Source organism: Phodopus roborovskii, unplaced genomic scaffold, assembly GCF_943737965.1.
Source record: "Phodopus roborovskii unplaced genomic scaffold, PHOROB, whole genome shotgun sequence".
In the NCBI taxonomy this organism is placed as follows: Eukaryota; Metazoa; Chordata; class Mammalia; order Rodentia; family Cricetidae; genus Phodopus; species Phodopus roborovskii.
The window spans coordinates 243,986-264,695 of record NW_026126480.1 but is presented as its reverse complement, the minus strand read 5'-3'; the positions used below and the strand labels follow the sequence as shown (position 1 = coordinate 264,695).

The following is a 20,710-nucleotide window of genomic DNA, read 5'->3' as shown; positions in this document are numbered from 1 at the left end:
AGGTTTCCTTATATAATAGTACTGTACTTATATAATAGTACCAAGGGTGTCTATAGGCTTCTTTCTTTCAACAGTTTGTTAATAAATTTGTTTTCATTTGAAGAAGATAACTACTTGAGTGCATGGTTGTGTACAATAGAGAACACATCTTCACTGATATTATCCAGATAGTCCCACTCATAGTAAAAGCTATGAAATAGAGATCTTTGATAAAATCACAAGGATGGCACCCTGAGGAATGACCCCTGACCTCTGGCCTCTACCAGAACACTTTTAGTTGGTTCTATCACACAGCAGCATGCATTTAGTTTGTTTGTGTGTCCTCAAAAGACCTAGAATCTTACCTGTTTCTTTTTTTATTTTTTATTTGTTTTTTATTTTACACGTTGATCCCAGTTCACCCTTTCTCCCTCCCTCCTTCCCTCCCTTTTACCCTGTCTACCTGTTTCTTAGTCTAATGAACATTAAGGGAGAAATTAGTACAGCTACATGCAACAACCAAATTTGTTTTCTGGTTTTTCTTTCTTTCATTTTTCCTCCTCCTAGTACATGTATGGACTTTAGGAGCCCATTCACCATGAAGGAACACTCTCTTAGCTTAGATACATGGGGTAGGACCCAGGTCATGTCCCAAATGATGTGACAGACTTTAATGATCCCCCATGGAAGGCTTCACCCTCCCTGAGGAGTGGATGTGGGGTGGGATAGGGGCATTTGTGGGGAGCCTGGAAAGATGGGAGGGAGGAGGAACTGGGACTGATATGTAAAATAAGACTGGGTGATGGGAGATGCCATTCTGTAAATATGTTTCTCATACTGGTTAATGAATAAAGCACTGTTGGCCAATAGGAAAGCAAGATAGGTGGGACTAGGAGACAAGGAAGAAAGATGAAGTAGTAAGAAGGAGTCAAGATGGAGAGTGAGAGGAAGCAGTATGCCGGCCGGCTCCCTGGTAAGAGAAATACATAGATCAGCAGAAATGGGTTAATACTTAAGACAGAGCTAGCCGATAAGAAACAAGTACCTGGCCAACAGAATTATATCTAATACAGAGTCTCAGTGTGTTAATTGGGGCTGGCGCGGCGGTGGGACAAGACCGGGCGGTGGGTGGAAAAACCGTACTTGTTACAAATATCACCCACGTGGCTAATAAGAACTTTCACTTAAAATTTAACAAAAGCTTAAAAAAGGGGGTTTTAGAAACAAAAGAACAGAGACAAGCAAGGTTTCTTGGTAACACCATTTTTCTCGGTTGGACTCTGAATTGCAAGAGACAAGCAGATTATGTGGCTCCTTTTAGAGAATTTTCCTGACTCAGCATAAGTGGCAAAAAACTGTACAGCTTTTAAATAACTCTGCTAACAATTTATTGGTGTGTATGAGAGATGGCAATGGGAGCAATCTCCAAGCTGGCAGCATGCTTACTGGATGGCAGCGCAGACCAAGGAGGTGGGCACAGCTTTCAGTGCCGGTGGAAAAAGTACCTGCCGCCATCTTTGGTAAACCACAGCAGGAACAAATATGACTTTCATTTCAGCAATGTTGTTGTTTACCAGATAAAAGACTCGTGGGCTACAAAAAGATAAAGATTTACAATAAAGACAGATTCACATTAAGAAAAAGCGCTAAAGGTTTACAGTATGTTCTAAAATATATGTAGGCTAGGAAGAAAAAGAGAAAAAAAAATGGAATGGTTTTAAAAAGACAAAGAGGAACTGGGTGTGGTGGCACACACCTTTAATCTCAGAACTTGAAAGACAGAGACAAGCAGATCTCTTGTGATTTCAAAGTAAACCTGGTATGCAGACTAAATTCCAGGACAGATAAGAGTTACACAGTGAAACCCTGTCTCAAAAAATGTAAAAATAGAAGAAAGAGAGTAATAATAAAGCCACTTAAAGATGGAAAGCTCAGAAAGAATCTGGATATTGTATGGGGTTATATTGTCTTTGTATCTTTTGATGCTGAGAAAATAACAACTGTTAAAACAATTGCTGCTGGATTAATTCAATTTATATATTTTAAAAATGCTTTGACTCAAAAATTTAAGTTCAAGGACAAGTTACTGGTGAAAAGGATTTCTATTTTTGTTTCCACAGAAAATAAAAAGTTGTGGATTCCTTCCAGACTAATGTGGTTTGATCAAGCTAGGCCCCCTGAAACAGAGTCGCTGGTGATCCAACATTTAAAACAGCTTGGACAAAGCAGCCTCGCAGACTACAACCAGGATTTCTGCGTATTCTTAGGATTCCCCCCATGACAGCGCCCTTATCAGCAGGAAGTAGTTTGGAAAGTACGATGCCCAAATTCCCAAATATTGTTTATAAATATTTGTTTTCATTTAAATGGACTTGGTTATAAAAGGTTAATGACCATAACCAATCTCTTTAAAGATAAAAAAGGGATTATGGTATAGATATGAATACGTTGTTTTGGAATGGATTTTCATTTATTGATTCAATAAATGTGATGTGTATATTTATTTCTCCTTTTGTTTAGGTATTGTGTTTATATAGTTCATTCAGAAATGTATTGTATAATGTAGTACAGATTATAGATAATTACCTATAATAGTCAAAGCTTAGTGTTAAGTTAGCTAGGTTTTCAAGATACACAGAGATGTATTTGAGATAGATAGGCATTCTTCAAACCTTTCAAAGACCTACAGAATATGGCATTTAAAATGGTTTAGGGTTTTCATGACAGTGAGACATAATTGCTCTTGGCAATACCACCTGCACCAGAAAGGAAGATGGATATTGAAGAAACTCATTATGGAGTTTGCTTCCAGTATGGCAAGACTAGACATTTGGACAAGATACTGCTCTTGTCTGGACTGTTTGACTTTGTGATGTATAAACTGGACATGCAGGACCCACAGAAAATGACTGTTGATTCTAGATGGACATTGCTACAGAGTTTCTTCTTCATGGAAGAGTCTGCCAGACAGTCTGCAGGACACAGAGAAAAGTGACTGACAAACTGCCAATACAAGAAGACAGTTTAAAGTTTCCTGCTTTGCTGAAGAGTCTGCCAGACACACTATGGCCTATGGGTTGAAGATGGAAGATTACAGAAGAACTTCAGGTGACTGACAAGTCGAGATGTCTCTGTCATTTCTAGAGTTTATATACTATTCTTCTGTGGTCTTTGAAGGAGTTGAAGACAGATAGTTATGGTTATAGATTTCCTTAGTTAAGCTTAAAGATAAGTTACATATATGAATTTAGACTCACAAATATAGGATAGATGATAGAATAGTTTCTTTTAATCTTGCTAAATGTTAATGGACTTAATATTGTTAACTGTGATTCCTATTTGATAACTGTTATGTGATATATTTTGCTATGTTAAGGTTAAAACCGTTCTTTTTATTTAGACAGAAAAGAGGAGATGATGGGATATGTTATTATGTATATATGTTTCTCATACTGGTTAATGAATAAAGTACTGTTGGCCAATAGGAAAGCAAGATAGGCAGGGCTAGGAGACAAGGAGGAAAGAGGAAGTAGTACGAAGCAGAGCCAAGATGGAGAGTGGGAGAAAGCAGTATGCCGGCCGGCTCCCTGGTAAGAGAAATACATAGATCAGCAGAAATGGGTTAATACTTAAGACAGAGCTAGCCGATAAGAAACAAGTACCTGGCCAACAGAATTATATCTAATACAGAGTCTCAGTGTGTTAATTGGGGCTGGCGCAGTGGTGGGACAAGACCTGGCGGCGGGTGGAAAAACCGTACTCCTTACAACTGTGTCTAATTTAAATAAAATTATATTAACTATCCACAGCCCATATTTACAAGAAGCTCATGAGATAATGAGGAAGAGAAAGAGAGAAAGCCAGAAGAAGTGAATAGCTATTAGGCTATTAAGAGATCTGTGAAGTTATAATGGAGTTTAAAACCCCAACAACATTAGGGTAATCAACTTACATGATTATCCCCACTGTGCAGTTCAAAATGTATTTGTGATTCCAGGGAGGAATCCATGTAGATGATACTGTAAGGCACGTGTATATGAGATTGCATACGAGTTTTGATTCTGAGGTGAAGGTGTCTTAAGGCTGGCACTGTAAAGAAATAATGAGTTTCTCTGAGATAGCCAATTATTTTGATATGAATCTGTTCCAACTGGGCCCAAGGCTTCCTAATTATCAATTTTTAAAAATTTATTTTATGTACACAGTTTCTTTTCATTGCATGTATGTCTGCATACCATATGCATGTTTGATGCTTGTAGGGATCATAAGCAAACATTGAGCCTTTCAAAATAGCAGTGATTGATGGTTGTGAAAAACTATGTAGGTGCTGGGAATCAAACTCAGGTCCAATACAAAAACAATCATTCTTAACTACTAAAGCATGTCTTCATGCTATTCCTAGTTATTTCTTATTTATGGTCTCACTTTTGATTGTAGCATGAAAATGATAGTCAGATTCAAGCAATATGTTAAAGACAATGTGTGTCAAATTATAGGATTCAAAGAGAATCAAGGGGTATGACTTAAGAATATTTGCGTAAATTTGTCACAATTTCATTTTCCATAAATTAACTCTCAGAAAGATGGATGAAAAGTAAAAGAAAACACGATGTCACCAACTCAATTTGGCAAATGAATGTAATGAAAATACTTTCCTTAGAAAGACAAATATGTGTTATGAGTAGTTTTCCCATAGGCCTGGTCCCAAAGCCTCATCAGCCCCCAAATAACACACAGAGCCGCTGTATTAGATATAAAGGTGTTGGCTTGCTACTGCCATTTCTTATTAGCTAGCTCTGTCTTAAACATTAACCCATTTCTATCAATGTAAGTATTTCCATATGGTCTATCTTAATGGAGAGAGGATCGGGACATCTGTTCTCTTGGTTCTACATTTTGAATCTCCTCCTCCCTCTCCTGGAATTCCCCTTGTCTCCTAGTCCTGCCTATCTTGTGTTCCTATTGGCCAACAGTGCTTTATTCATTATCCAATAAGAGAAACATTTACAGGATGATATCTCCCCTTACATATGTGTACCCAAAGTGTACATTTCTTATTGTACTTCGAACACATTAAATTTTTTAGATAAAATTCAGGGCTGAGTAGGGGGTCTTTTATATGTATTGCTTATTCTTGTTGATTTGAACATTATGTTCCAAGAAGATCAAGAAACAATTAAAAATCCTTTGTTCTTGTCCTTATGATTAGCGAGAAGCACAGTGATAAACATTCCACCCTGTCCCCATGTCTCCAACGAAAGCTATTATGGATGTTTCTACTGGTATCACCAAGTCTCTAAAAACTTCTGAGAGAAAAGAAATTTAAAATAGAATCTATGCACCAAGCACAACAGCTTCTAAGTGAATGTCTGAAGCACAAGTCAATACTACTGTGTAAGGAACTAGGAATAGCTGTAATTTTGTGAACACTGGATTGAAGTCGCCACTTCTTCACAGTCAGACAGACAATAGGTTAGGTATTACAGGACACATGGTTCCTTTCAGAACTATCTAGTCGTTCATTATAATTATTCAGCCAAAGACATTATACAAATGAGTGTGACTATGTGTCAGTAAAGCTTTTACTCATCTTGAGTGAATTCCTTTAACAATATTGGTTTTCTAGAAAAACAAGGAAAAACACATGGCTCCATATCATAATATTCTGTGTGTTTGGTTATCTAGGGATGTTTGCCTAACTTATAAATATATCAAAACATTTCTCACTTAGAAATATACAGGTATTTTTCACAACAATTTCCTCTGAAAATAGTTTGGTTCAATTATTCCATGTAATGACAGATTTTTATTTGTTTGTTGTCTTGCATAGTTTGTTTTTTTTAAAGAAAAAATACACTGGATATATTTTTGAAGAATTTATTTTAATTGCCCTATTTTTCTTTGTCAAAGTTTCTTCATATTGGCCAAGAGAGAAATTATTGCTATTTTATACCAGTGAGACTAAATTTATTGCTGAATATAAGGATCATCAAAGACTTAAAGATGGATCACCATTATGTTTAAGGACATAGGCTTCCTTGCACTGTCCTCTCTGCCACTGCCTGTATGGTCATTAACTAGTATGTTGGCTTTCTGTTTCCTCAACTACAAAATGAGGTAAATAATAGGTTCAAGTAGATTTACTAAAAAGACTCAGTAAATTAGCACACAAAAGCAATAATATATAATAGTATTTGCTAAACACAGCACTGTATGAGTAGGTGCTATTCATATCCAACTATCAAAATATCATAAATGTATTTTGTGAGTATAGTCATACCCCAAACCAGCAGAACTCCAAGGTGTAAATGCTCTAGTCCAGAAGAAGACTTGAAAGTTCTGTGTCATTTTTAATCTAATCAGGATTGTTCTACATCCTAGGTTCTCCTGTCTTCTTTATGGACCTTTTTTGGTTTTCAGACACAGAACATCTTTCAAGGTCACCAGTAACACTCAAGTTTTAGTTGAACATCTATTGACCTTGCTGGCTATAAACAAGTCATACCTCCCAGTTTCAGATTTTTAACTTACAAAATCAATTTAATTTTAGAAAGATAAAAGAATATCTCAGCACATCGTAGTTTTCAAATTTCAAGTGTTTTGGAGAATTTCCCCCTGCTCAGCAGCAAAGGGGTGTAGATATGAAAATTTTAATTCTTTTCTCCTCCTTTTTTTTATCTGGGGATAGACTCACCTATCTGATGTGGTTGGAAGTATCATGCCTGCTTCAAGGCATGCATGTATCACCTGTCCTTTTCTAAAAAAATATGGAACAACACACAATTGGAACAATTTCCACATGGCTTTGAAGTGTAGAAGCAGTGTTAGAATGTCCTCCATGTAGTCATAGATTAAAGATGTCATCTCTAATTAGTTAGCATACATTTGTCTGTGTGACTCACTTCTGTTGGTTTCAGTTGAAAACTGGGTTATTGTTTAATCCACCTGTAAAACACTCACAAAGTTAAATCTGACAATACTTTATGCGACAGCATAAGAACAAATATTAAATTTGGAGTTATTTCAAGAACTTATTATAGTATAGCTTAACTGCCCTCTCTTCATTGTGCCTTTTTGATTATAGTGTAGCAGAATCTTTTCTTCTCATTGTAACCGATGAAGTAATATTTTTAAAGGTAATGTAGGAAACCACTTATTAATCATGTCTTCCTTTTGGTTTTCTATACTTCAGTGATATGTTCTTAACTCAATGCACCCACCTACACATACATGTTAGCAATCTCTCTCTCTCCCTCCCTCTCTCTCTCTCTCACTCACTCACACACACACACACACACACACACACACACACACACACACACACACGTTACTGACAATTACAATGTGAAAATATCAAGTGATTTTTCTATGTTCAAACCTTTAAACCTATACTTACTGAAGATTTTTACTTCTGCTCCAGTTAAGGAGTTAACCTGCTGGGGTTATTGCTTCATCACTGTCCTTTCAATGATTTCTGTTCCCATATGTTTAAGCTTGATACTGTTTGATGACCCATTGTTTAATTTTCTGATCTCCCTAGAATCCAAAATTAAATCGCTAAATAAACATATCTCTTTGACTGGCCTTTGAAGAGAGTATTCTAATCTTATGGGTCTTAAAGATGACAGTGAAAATTTGTATTTTGATACTGAACAAAATGCTACCACAAGGCTAAAATTTAATGATTGACATATAAACATTTTTAACATTCATTAATGACTTATTTTCCTTATTTTAAAATGACTCATTAAAATCAATTGAGAAAATAAACAGAAATAAAATTAGCTAAGAACATGAATATTGAGAAGTTGGCCACAGAAAACAGAACAGTATGTTTGTTATAGGCATAGTAAAGGTGTACGGTGTCACTCTCAATTTAAAGTCACAACTTGACTTTGTGATGACATTTGAAATTAAAAGTTTATCAAATAGCTGGGCAGTGGTGGCAAACTCCTTTAATCCTAGCACTCTGGAGGCAAAGGCAGGTGGATCTCTGTGACTCTAGGCTAGCCTGGTCTACAAAGTGAATTTTAGAACAGCTAGAGCTATTACACAAAGAAGTCCTGCTTCAAAAAACCAAGAAAAATATCGGTTGGTGGGGGCACATGCCTTTAGTCCCAGAACTTCGGAGGAAGAGGCAGGCAGATCTCTGAGAACAAGACAAGCCTGGCCTACAGAGCTAGGTCCAGTAAAAGCTTCAAAGCTACAGAAATCAAAACAAAACAAAACAAAAAACAAATCTAGGAAAACATTTTGGCAACTAGCAAATATTTTAATAACTTCCTGTGTTAGAGAGTAAATAGAAATCTGTCAATTTTCTATTTTTTTTCATATATGTTTCCACTTTAAATTTGCTATTCATGGTCAAAAATTATATATTAGCAAACAAAAGCACTATGGTAAAATGTCCTTAATTGTTTTATTTTCTGTACAAGAGGTTATATGTAGCATCTTTTACAAACTCCTTTTACATTTATTCTCTCTACTATTTGTCTTAACTCTTTTAGTCTAGACAGTTTGATGTACATAAAATTAAACAACTGGCTTCTTATAGATAGAACTTCATGTGGTTGTTCTGGTGTTGCCAAGTCAACACATATAAACACAACAAAATATATCCAAGATGGGACACAGCTTTTCTAGCTCTATTTATATTACAAATGTGTAATACAGATTTTATAGTGTTTATAGTGTTTAAGGATTTTTACTATGTTTTCTAAATTTGCAAAAATGAACATGCACAACAAAATAAATATATAAACAAAATTAAAGTGAGAATTTCCTCGTGTTGAAGCATCTATTTGCTATGATTCTTATGTCCTTGCATTATTTAGAATTTTGAAAGTTAGTTGAGTTAGCCTGTTTACCCTAATAAACTATTGAAATCTTTTATTTCCTCTCCCATACAAGAATGATATTATTAAAATCATAAGCATTTAATCCTGACTTGTGTGATACTGTTAAGAATAGAAATGAAGTAATCTTCTGTCTGTGTTTCCATTTCTCTCTGGTCTTACCCTATAATTTAATTGTATCAAAAAGTCTAGAAGTTAAGCATACTTGTTTGTAAATGACTTTGTATTTGTCTTGAAACTGATAGTGTGGAAAGATAGAGAGGAATATCTGTCTAGTAAAGGTTAATAACTTTTATAATTATTTACTAACGGAGATGTTTACTAGTTCATCTACAAACAGATTTATGAGGATAAATTTGTTATTTCCCTTTTGAAACTAATGGGTTATTGTGTAACTTTGATAGTGCTATATGATCTGTGTGGCTATCAGTTTCTTCACTTAAAAAAATAAAAAGCAGATGCTTGTCTTATAACTGTAGTTTTCTTTTATTTAATGCTATTACTAAATATTTCAAAATCTTAGATTGTTTTTCTAAAACAAAAAGGAACTTGAAATAGTATTCAACATGTCACTTGTTCTCATAAATTTTATAGACTATATTACTGTCTGAGAAACCCATAGAAGTAAAAACTATTTTCTTTCTTATCCAAAATCATAGCACAAGCATTTTAATGAAGTAGGTACTCAATATTTGTCAAATGAAAGGTTGTATGAGAAAATGTAAAGAAAGAATTTAATGTAGTATTTGATATTAAACATCTGTTTATTTGATAAATTCTGCAAATGGTTTTATTAACACCCAAAGTGATTTCTCATTGAAATGAACCAAAGAAATAGAAATGTTTCAGAGAAAATTGGAAGTACTTGAAAAATTACCATGTGTTTTTATTTTTTCAGAGAAAATAATGAGTAAAGATATGGATATAGCAGGGAAATATTTTTAAACTCAGAACCAGGAAAACATTTAAACATAATTGTTCATAGACAGAGTAAATCAGAGCTCATCCTTTTAATTTTTTTTCAGATTGGATATGTGATATATGACAAACTGTCATGTTTTTCAGAATGAGTTATTTTATACATGATATCTTTAAGTGAAGAATGGAAAAAGCCAGCAAATCACTGAACAATTACATTTTTTCATCTTCCTATTGATTATGATGTTAGACTTTATACATTTATTTGTTTGAGATATGGTACTCAAATGTTTAACCAGATATTAAGAGTATTTCTGTGATTCTATTTTAAAATAACATCACTTGAAATATGTAGTATGAATAAAGCATCAGCCCTTCTTCCCACCCCTACATTCAGTCTGATAGGACTTCTCCTAACCAGTTGAAGACTTAATAAAAGAAGGCTAGATAAGACAAAGGACCTAAGCATGACTACGTGACACATGGCAGTGGTCTTGTCCACCTTTTAGATGTGCTTTGTTGTTTCTTAGTACTTGAGTTCTTGGCCTCCAGAGAAGTTAACATGGTCATTTTTCATACATCTCAGGTTTATAGTTGGACTAGAACACATAGGGGTTTTCTTTGTTTCTGGTTTCTGGCTTCCTGAGTATAAGTTCTTTTATTTCACACCCTCCTTTATCAAATGAATTAGTTAATCACTATATATATATATATATATATATATATATATATATATATATCACAGACACATGGACATTACATTCATTGTATATTATATGTAGTCACATTGTATTAAGATTTTATTATTTCTTTAAAAATACAGTCTACTATATATTTAGCTATATCAACAGAGAAATTAGAAAATTGTGTAAATAAACTGAAAAGCCTACATAATTAAAAATCAATCTTCGTAGAAGATAATGATGTAGGATCTTATCTAGTGTCACTGTAGCTGATCAGAAAATGAGGTATCAGATATATTGAAAAATAATACCTTACTTTAAACCTCAAACTCTAGAGTTCTATATTATAAAGCAAGCTTATGTATGCATTCTCAAAATAATTTTAAAATTAACACTAGTAAATTTAATGTATCTATGTTTCTTGGTGTTGCTAAACATTAGGGAATCACCATATTCCTTATTATGGCTTTGAGGTTGCAAAGAATGCACCTTCACATTCCGAGTCCAGCTTTCATCAGGACCCTACACACATGATAGCTACTCACTTCCCATTTTCCCTCTTTTCCTTTTGATGTTTTATTTTAGTTATGATCTTCTGGTACACAGATAAGAATTCTAACACAGCAGTCTTTATGTACTAGAAGAATGAAGGAGAAGTTTTAGTATTAAGTATTTATTGTCACCTACCTTCCCAGGAGCAGAAACTCTCCTGCTAGACCTAAACGTCTCATGGCCATCAGCAGACCTCTCACTGTCATGCCTTCACAGAAGCAGGCAACCACTCGGGCCTTGGGCAAGTGACTTCTGAGCTTTTTCAACAGCTTGTCGAAACTCTGCTCCCCAGCATTGCTGTAGATTTTGTAAGAGTGGGCGATGCAAATCCCTTCCTTGGCTGACATATCTTTAAAAGCCTCCATCCCACTTTCTCCATAGTTGCCTGAATGAAAATGAACATACAAAAAGAGATATTTAAATGAGAGAAATACATTTATTAGGTACAAGAAGAATCTCTTTTCTCAACTAAATGTAGAGCAATCTAATGTTTCAGTACCTACATACATTGTGCAAGGTTCAAATTGTTAAATTTTTCACTTTTCTTAAGTTTTATTCTTTTCCTTTTCTGATGAAATGTCCAACAATTATTTTTCTTAGCTTTTCAAAATGAACAGTTCATCATCTAACCAGACCATCATTCTCTATGCTGTCTCTTATCAGTTAGGTCACATGATATGTACATTTCAGTGCTTAACTTATTAACAAAATATAATGTTCCTCATTTATTTCTTTACTTCTTATGGCTGAATGGTATTTGATTGTATAGAAACCAAGTGTTCATCAATCATAGAGCACTTGATGCTTTCGTCTATTGACAGCATCAAATACAGCCTCTAAGATAATGAATATGCAATTGTCTCTTCAGCATGCTGACTTGTCTTCTGTTTAATATAGACTCATACCTTAATGCAAAGTAATACAAAAGCATTCATCTGATGTTTTTATTCTGTGCTATCTCTTTACCCCTTTGAGTATCATTTTCTCATAATTTCATCCCACTGCTGTGATTTGGGAATGGCTTATCCTCCAAGGATCCTGTTTTGGGATTTTGGTCTTCAGTGTGCTCACATTGATTTGGTGTAAATTTTAAGTGGGCCCAAAAGAAGTTGATCAGATATCATGATTAATTCTCTGATGACTTCTCCTGGTAGGTGGGTAAGGTCTTCCAGGATAGGCCAGTTTCTACTGATCACAAAAAGGAAAACTTGGTTCTTACCCAGCACCTTGCTTTTTTTTTTTTTTTTTTTTTTTTTTTGTTTGTACACATTCCTTTTCTGTATGAGACTGATTTCTTTTATCTTTCCCCATAATTTAATAATAAACCCAAACATTATTTGGGCTTTCACATACCCAAAATATTGAACCAAATAAACCTTTGTTTCTATATACATTACCTGGCACTAATTATTCTGTTGGGGTAACACAAAATATATAGGACAATTTGGCTTTTGAGTCAAATTATATACAGATAAGTTTATTCACAATTTACATGTACATATATTTATATACACAGTGTATATATATAAACAAACCTAAAATATATGCTATATATTATGTAGGTGCCACAGAAATATTATAGCATATCCTATTATGTAAAATGTTGGGGCACAGAGGTCCTTGTACCCAGAGAAGTACTAAGAGAATCAGGAATAGTAACCACGCAGGGGTGTCTCCTCAATAGAGGAGACAAAATCAAATACCTACATTCCATTCTGAAAGTTGAGAGTTTAGGTTATTAACAAACATGTGACCTTTCTGCTATCTGAAGTGATAGACCTCACAGACCAGAATGACTATCCCAGACTCTTCCTCCCTAAACCATAACCCATCTTTAGATGTCACAAATGCTATTGGTCAGAGACCACACTAGATTCTAAGCCTTTTAGTTCTAGAAGCCACCCTCATGGTCACATGTACTTTGTAAAAAGAGTCACTATGTAGTCATACCTTAAGCTTTATTGTACACCTAGAATTGGACTGATTATTGCCTGAAACCTTTGCAAAGTTTTACTTGGTTTTAAATACACTGACAATAAACTGTCTGGCATCAGATTCCAAGAAGTCTGGTCCAGGCTTTCAAAGTCAACCTGCACCAGGTTTTCAATCTTATCTCTCCATGTGGTTTGCTTCCCTGTGTGACAGCTACAGGCTACAGAGACCCCCTCAACAAAATATATATTTTACATCATATATCACTAGTCATAAAATTATTACCTGATGTTCTAAAATGCAAAACACCTATCATATACTTAACTGAGACTTAGTCTTGTCAAGAAATATGTAATCTTGTAAAAATAATTATTTTTCACTTTATACAAAGCACAGTTATTGAAATAGGTAATTCCAAGGTTCACTATATTTTTGGAGGTGGTAACATGATCATCTTTTTCTTGTTTTCTGTTTATTTTTGAGATTGCATTTTAATTCTAACTTTTCCCTTCCATTTTCTCCAAGTCCTCAAATAACACCCCTTTTCCCAAATTTATGAACTTTTTCCCATCAATTTTTATTTCATGTATACATGTATTTGTTTATTATCTATATATTCTCAAATATAACCTGTTTAGTCCATTTAATATGACTTCTAGTTATATTTTCAGGACTGACTATTTGTCACTGGACCACTAACTGTTACACTCTTCTCTGAAGAGTCACCACTTCTGCTCCCAGACTTGCTCAGTGTCCTGTAGTTCTTTGTATATGGTTGAGGAATTGTGGGGGTTTTCCTTATGACATTTGGCATTTGATTTCTTTTAAAGTTGTTGGGAGGGGCTGCTGATCAGAGGTTGCAGTCTACCATAGCCTGGCAGCTTTCTCTAAATTGGCAACATGGATTACTCTCTTCCCCCAGAAAGAAGCTCCCTGCTCTTTATCTAGCCCCATCTGGAGGATGTTCTAGGTCCAGGATGTCTGACTGATCTCAAGGGTGACCCTTGAGTCAGTTCCCTACATTTGTTCTTCCTCTACCCTAGTGGACCAATGCAGCAAAGGATTCTGAGGAGGAAAGAGATTCATATAAAGGGAATGAAAAATGAAGGCTAAGTTTGACAGTCCTACCAAGTCTGTTATATAAGATATCCAATTGAGTTCTCAAAATAGTATTTTTGATACAAGTGTTATTCCTTGCATTCTATAAACAATACACCCAAAGCCTATAAGGATCAGAGCTATAAATATCAGTAGTATATACAGGCTGAGTTTGATACATGTCCAAAATTAATGATTCCTCTCACTTTGACCCCTGTCAACTTCAATAGTCCAATTATATGGGCTAGATAAATTGGTATGAAGAATGCAGGAGTATTATTACAAGACAGCTGAGCTGCAGAATTTAAAAGTGTAGCTAGCAGAAAATCAGACACACATAAAGATAGTATCTTATCAAGATCAGCAAAAATTGAGTAAATGAGAACTTTGAGGCATCCAGATATAAAACCCTGGGCTATACAGAAGATAACAGCAAACAGGGAAGTGGATAAGTCTTGGCTGTGCACATATATGATGTTTGCCACCTGTGTGCTCTACTATCACACAGGTGTCTTGTTTAAATGAACTCCTCAGATTTTCAGGATGATATTCTGTGTGGTTCCATGAATAAAGCATACAGCAGAGCATGCTAACTTGACTCCCTGCCCAAACACAGATGAGCAAGCAGTAAGGATTTCTGTTTAGAATTGGAAGCAATGAGAAACTTCTGTGATAGTACCAGGTGGACAATCCATTTATTTTGTAATTAACAAAATTTAAAGGGTGCTTTCTAGAAAATGTGTCCAGAGGCCTAAATTATTGATTTTAGGCTAATCTCAGTAATTTACCATTCTTCTTATTTCTAGTCAAACCAGTTTCTTAGATATTTTTACTAGGAATGTTTTTATTTACCTTGGAGACAGTCTCATAAATAACTTGAAAGTATGCACAATGATTATGATATAAATAATAAAAGTCAATAAATTCATGATTAAACAAGCTAATGTATATGAAAACTTCATGATCTGATACCTAATAATTTTGCTTTAACAATGTCTTTACTATTTATGCAACATGCTATATAAAGCATTAGAATAGAGAAAAGATATTTGTATTGAAGAAACTTAATTTAACTTCAATGTAGAAACTATATTCTTGGATTTTTCACATGAAAGAAAAACAGCACACTTAAATGTTTGCAGTTCATATATGTACACACACACATACATACATATTTATATATATCTCACACATTTAGAATATCTTGTAATTAGCTTGGACTCAATTTCCCCTTTGTGTAGTAAGGGAATCCCAGATTCCTTCACTAATCTCTACAGGAACATCCCCATAACCTATTGAATATAATAGCAATATTAATGAACATTATATAAAAATATTAAGCTTAATGCAGAAGAAGAAAATGTGATTTCTCAGAGGCACACCTAAACAGTGCCATGTGAAAGAAAAAGATGACATAGGTAAAATCCTTCTACACTCTACTCTGTTTTGTCTCAAACTTACAACCACCTAAACCAGTTTGAATACATATTTGACATAAATGTTTATGTAATCATAACTCAGATTTACTTTAAAAATTAGAGTGTAATCTGGTAATTTAAAAAGAGGATATGAAACTGGCTAAAGAGCTCAGTGGATAAAGGTGCTTGCTGTTAAGAATGGAGACCTTGCTTAATCTGTAGTACCTACATTACAGAAAGAGAGAACAGAGTCCTAGAAGCTGCCCTATGACAAAACAAATGCACACTATATCATGTGTATTCAGATGTGTTCACACTTTCTCATATACACATAAACATGTGAATAAATAAAAATATAATAAATAAATATTAATATATATTTGAATAAATGAGAGTTTAAAATGTATCTGTGCCCAAGAGTTGAAATAAACTCTGTATTCTGTACACATTGGGAAACAATGGGAACTTTAGAAAAGTGTCTGCAAATTTACTAAATAGAGAAATATATTTTAGTTAACATATATAAGGAAGAGGCGTAGGAAATAGTTCCGTTTCCACCATGAAATACAGTCATTAGAAAGAAAGCAATCTTGTAAAATAGGACTTTAAAAGTGTGTTTTCATTTCAGTAACAATGAATCTATAGAAAATTATTTTTCAGGTGGCAGAGGAATTATGAAAAGGATTTTTCTTTTTATGAACTAATGTATCACCATATATACTGACATACTAAAGAAAGGAATCAAGCAAAGGAAAGATTGCATGGTTATTGAAGCTGTGAAGCATGTCCAAGTTAACAAGTTTCAATTTTTTTTCTTTTTTTATCTTAACTTTATTTCCAGTACTTGTATTTGTGATAGTTATCTTCTTGCAATCCAAAAATAAATCAAACTATAGTTCATATAATTGGAACAGGCAAGATGGAATAGACACAGTGTGGAAGAATGAAATTTAGAAATATATATCAAAATGGATTGCAAATAAAAAAAAAAAGGAGACTATAATAGTTTGACTAAGAATAGTCCCCATAGGATCATAGATTTGAATGTTTAGTTGTCATAGGGAGTGGCATTACTTTAGGAAGATTAGGAGGTATTTCTCTGATGAAAGAAGTGTGGTATTGGGCCTGGGGGCTTTGATATTTCAAGGACCCAAGCCAGCCAGCCACAGTTTCTTGTTCTCCCTGCTGTCTTAAGATCATTATGTACAACTCTCAGCTACTTCTCCAGCATCTTCCTTGGTGCTGTCATACATTCCACCATGATGATGATAATGAACAAAACTTCTGAAACTGCAAATAAACTGCAATTAAACACACACACACACACACACACACACACACACACACACACACACATATATATATATATATATATATATATATGAATTACTATGATCACCTCTTCACAGTAATAGAACACTGACTAAGACAAGGTTGAATTATTCTTTTCAAAATTTTGTGAAATATCCAAGTAAGGGTGTCTGGTAGAGACCCCACTAAAGGCATTAGGACTTACAAAGGAAAAATATGAGTTGGAGTGCTTGTCATGTTTTTCAATAGATAGCATTGTGGATCGCAACAGTGGCAACAGTGATGTGTGCAAGGATTGATAAAAAGATAATCATGCATGGTACATTAAAGGAGTCAAAAAATCCATGTATTACATGAAAAATGCTAACATTTATTGCTGAAATTAAACATGCAATAAATATTTTCAGTGATTCAGATGACACAGAAGTCCACAAAAGGACTGTGTGGATGGAGTTTTAAAAGGGCAGACCATGTATTTATGTAAATTCTCTGAGGAGGCACTTGCAGTTGAAGAAGAAGAAAACTTGATGGCAATAAGAGTTAAGTATGGAAATCCAAAGAGAGTTTTTTATTTTTATTTTTATTTTTCAGAATGTAACTTCTTCACGAAGTTCTTAACATAGGGGAGTGGTCCAGAATAAAACTTCAGTATATGATTTTATAGTTTCTGTCATAATCATTATTATCATTGCCATGGAGAAAGGTGGTATTTACCTAGAACTTATGTAATTATGTTAAATATCAAGTAGTATATTTTCTAATCCAACTACATTACTACAAAAACTAACTTATTAGAGTGATACAGAGCATTATTCCACAGATATGAATGAGGTGTTGTTGATGAGAAAATTTGCCAAATAATTGCTTGCTATTAATAGAAGAACTGGAATTTCAGCCTCTGTCTTTCAAATATCCAAACTTGTGTTCTTTCATCTGATATTGTTACTCTTAAGCGAGACACTAGGATGACAGTTCAGCTTCTTAGTTCTTCTAAACACAATTCTACTCACCACTAAATGTTTCCTTTGGAATTTCCTTGTCAACAAATATATTATTTATCAAATAACTGCTGTGACTAGCTTCTAGGTAAAGTGTCATCCTGTATGATTTGGCACTTAATGATTCAATCCACATCACTTTTACCAATTAACATTTAATTCTAAGTAAATTTCTACAAAATATACAATGCTGAATTATAGCTTTATATAGACAACGAACAGCATAATAATATGGGGCTATTTGAAAGAGTTGATTCATCTTAAAAAGTTGTTTTCTTAATGACATTTCTAGGCATGAAGAGACATATAAATTTGATGTTAGGACTTCTAGAGTATGTGTGTTTTTTTTTTAATTGCCTTGTTAACGTAGTTTACACTCATATCTACCATTTAGGAAAAAATACTACCTTTTTCTTAAAAAATAATTTGGAGACTTTTTTTCATATCTTTCTATGGATACTCTTGCCAGAGGAAAATAAAATGTTGAAACAGACACTGTGACCCAGATTCTCCTTCCTTCTAGCCCTATAGAATTGAACATCTTTTAGTTTTCTTTGTAGTCTGTCAGGTTTGCAGCTGAAGCCTGCAGTGCCTGTCTCATTAAGAGTGATTCTGTTTGCATAGAAGGGAAAATCTTCATGTGGTACTGTGTGTCAATGGGTCAAATGGATCTGGGAAGCATTTTGTCTCCTTTTTAGCTCATTAGTCACTTCTAGTCCTTGATTCTAACTGGATCTAATGACAGTGCAGAAAGTGTTCTATCTTAGCTGAAGGTGGTAAATCCTTCACAGCATAGCTAAAGCTTCACAAGCTTGAAAACTTTGCTGAAAAGAATACTGTTCTTTGACAGCAGCACCCTAGGCTGTCAACTCCTCATGTTTAGAATTGCATGATGTAGGTTTGCAACTTCTAGATTTCCTTGGGACTCAACTTCCCCAGAACTTAGAGAACAGGGACTCCCTTTGGGTTTAGGAATGAGCTAAATAAATTGAAATCAGTACCATAGTTGTACCTGCCATCAGCCTGAGTTCTATTTAGGAATAAACCTAGATCCATGAATTTAGGCTTCTTATATGTAGTTCAAACCTGTCCTGTCTCTTATGTACAACTACTATGGTAGTCTCTGAGCACATGTGATCACTAAGCATTTGACATAGTCAAATCCCAAAACACATAATGCTATCAGTTTAAAACAATAGATTTCAGAGACATACAAAGGGAAAACATCAGGTATCATCAATAGTCAATGATGTTGATGACATGTCAAAATAATAAAAAAAAATCAAGATTAAATAATATGTACTCTTTAAACTAATTTTTAAATTTATTCACCTGTCTTAAGCTACTAATGTGGCTAGCAATATATTTCTATCACAGAATTGAGCTTTATATACATAAATTGATATCCTAATTTTTCAAGGCAGAATCTTAACTCTTTAGAACATTTGTTAATGTCTGAATTTTCTTAAGATCAAGTTTCTAGTCCTTCTCATTAGCCTACCAGCAGCACATTTAAACTGTAATGATAACAGTAAACAACTCAACAAAGGCACATAATCTCTAAAATAACTTGTTTTAGAGGTTAAAATATGACTGTGGCCAGCAGACACACCCAGCTCTATGTTCCCCTGAATGACAACATTACAATGGAGAATCTTTATATTCATAGAAAAGCAAGGCATGGCACTGATGTTTGCAAGACAATTGAATGAATACAGCATGTTTTCAGATATCCTAGATTGTAGATGGTTATCTTTCTCTGAGATATTCATCTATGTACTTGTTTCCTCTGTACTCCTCAAGATCCAGCTGATATGCATACAAATCTCTAATTCTCTATTTCTAAAGCAGTCTTCTTCTCCACACTTACTCCAAGTATGTATGACTGTTTTCAGGTCATACTCTATTTAGTTTACTGTCTAAAGGAGTGCATGCTAACGAGGAATCTATTTTAGTTCCACCTTAATCAATAGAGCTTTATTATGTGATTGTTCATTTATTTAAAAGGATTATAGATAATACATCAATTTTTCCTTGGTCAAATGTTGTTTAGTAGTAACCATGATCCAACATGACAGAGCTTAGGTAAATGTACAACACAGCTTAATAAAAGTATCTTGGATAGAATAAGGAGTGATTGGAACTTTGCTACCTTATAATCTTATGTTTACTAAGTCTTCAGAACCATGTGTGTGTGTGTGTGTGTGTGTGTGTGTGTGTGTACTTTAACAAATCCACAGATTGAGATTTTAGCTTTCCTACTGTAGCCTTTCTTGTAACAATTACTAAGGACTTAGCCATACTTTCTATTTGTTTTACAGATCAACTCATACTTCTAGTTTCTAATTCTAAGAATAATCCCTATGTGAAGGTCATTTTTTTAATGCCCTTATGCAAAAATAGTATGTTATCTACCGATTTACTTGAAAAATATCTAGTAACATAAAATAATAAAAGACATTCTTAACTGAGTTTTCACAAATTTGAGATATATATAATCATTCTTCATCTGCTAGTTCCATTATTTGTAGTTTTCTTGGTTTTTGTGGCAGTTATTAACTGCTCTCCCACCATATTTTATCATTTATAAAAACTGCTAGATTCATGTTTTTTTTTCCAGTGTGCCTATATCAAGTCATAAAAGTATCTCAAAGCCACAATTACTTTTCAAACATCGTTTTTTTTTTTTTTTTTTTTTTTTTTTTTTTTGCCATGTGTATTAAACCTAGGGTTGATCAGAACTTAAAAATCAGGTGTACCAGCCTTTTTATTTTTCCTTCTTTTTTCTTTCTTCCTTCCTTCCTTTATTTATTTTCTTATTTTACAAATTGATCCCAGTTCCCTTTCTGTCCCTCCCTTCCTCTCTTCCAACCTCCCATGCTTCCGGAACACCCTCCAACTCCCCCTCCTGCAGTCCACATGTAGGGTGATGCCTTCCTGGAGGGGTCATCTAAATCTGTCAAGTC

At 34.2% G+C, this 20,710-nt stretch overlaps 1 protein-coding gene across 2 annotated transcripts in view; it reads right to left on the bottom strand.

Moving 5' to 3' along the window:
• Positions 1–20,710, bottom strand: part of Grm5 (glutamate metabotropic receptor 5) — a 433,207-nt gene that overhangs the window by 245,549 nt on the left and 166,948 nt on the right. For both annotated transcript variants that reach the window (XM_051192180.1, XM_051192181.1), the window contains exon 2: positions 11,123–11,372. In XM_051192180.1, coding sequence (XP_051048137.1) covers positions 11,123–11,372 — 250 coding nt within the window. The remainder of the gene's footprint in view (positions 1–11,122; positions 11,373–20,710) is intronic.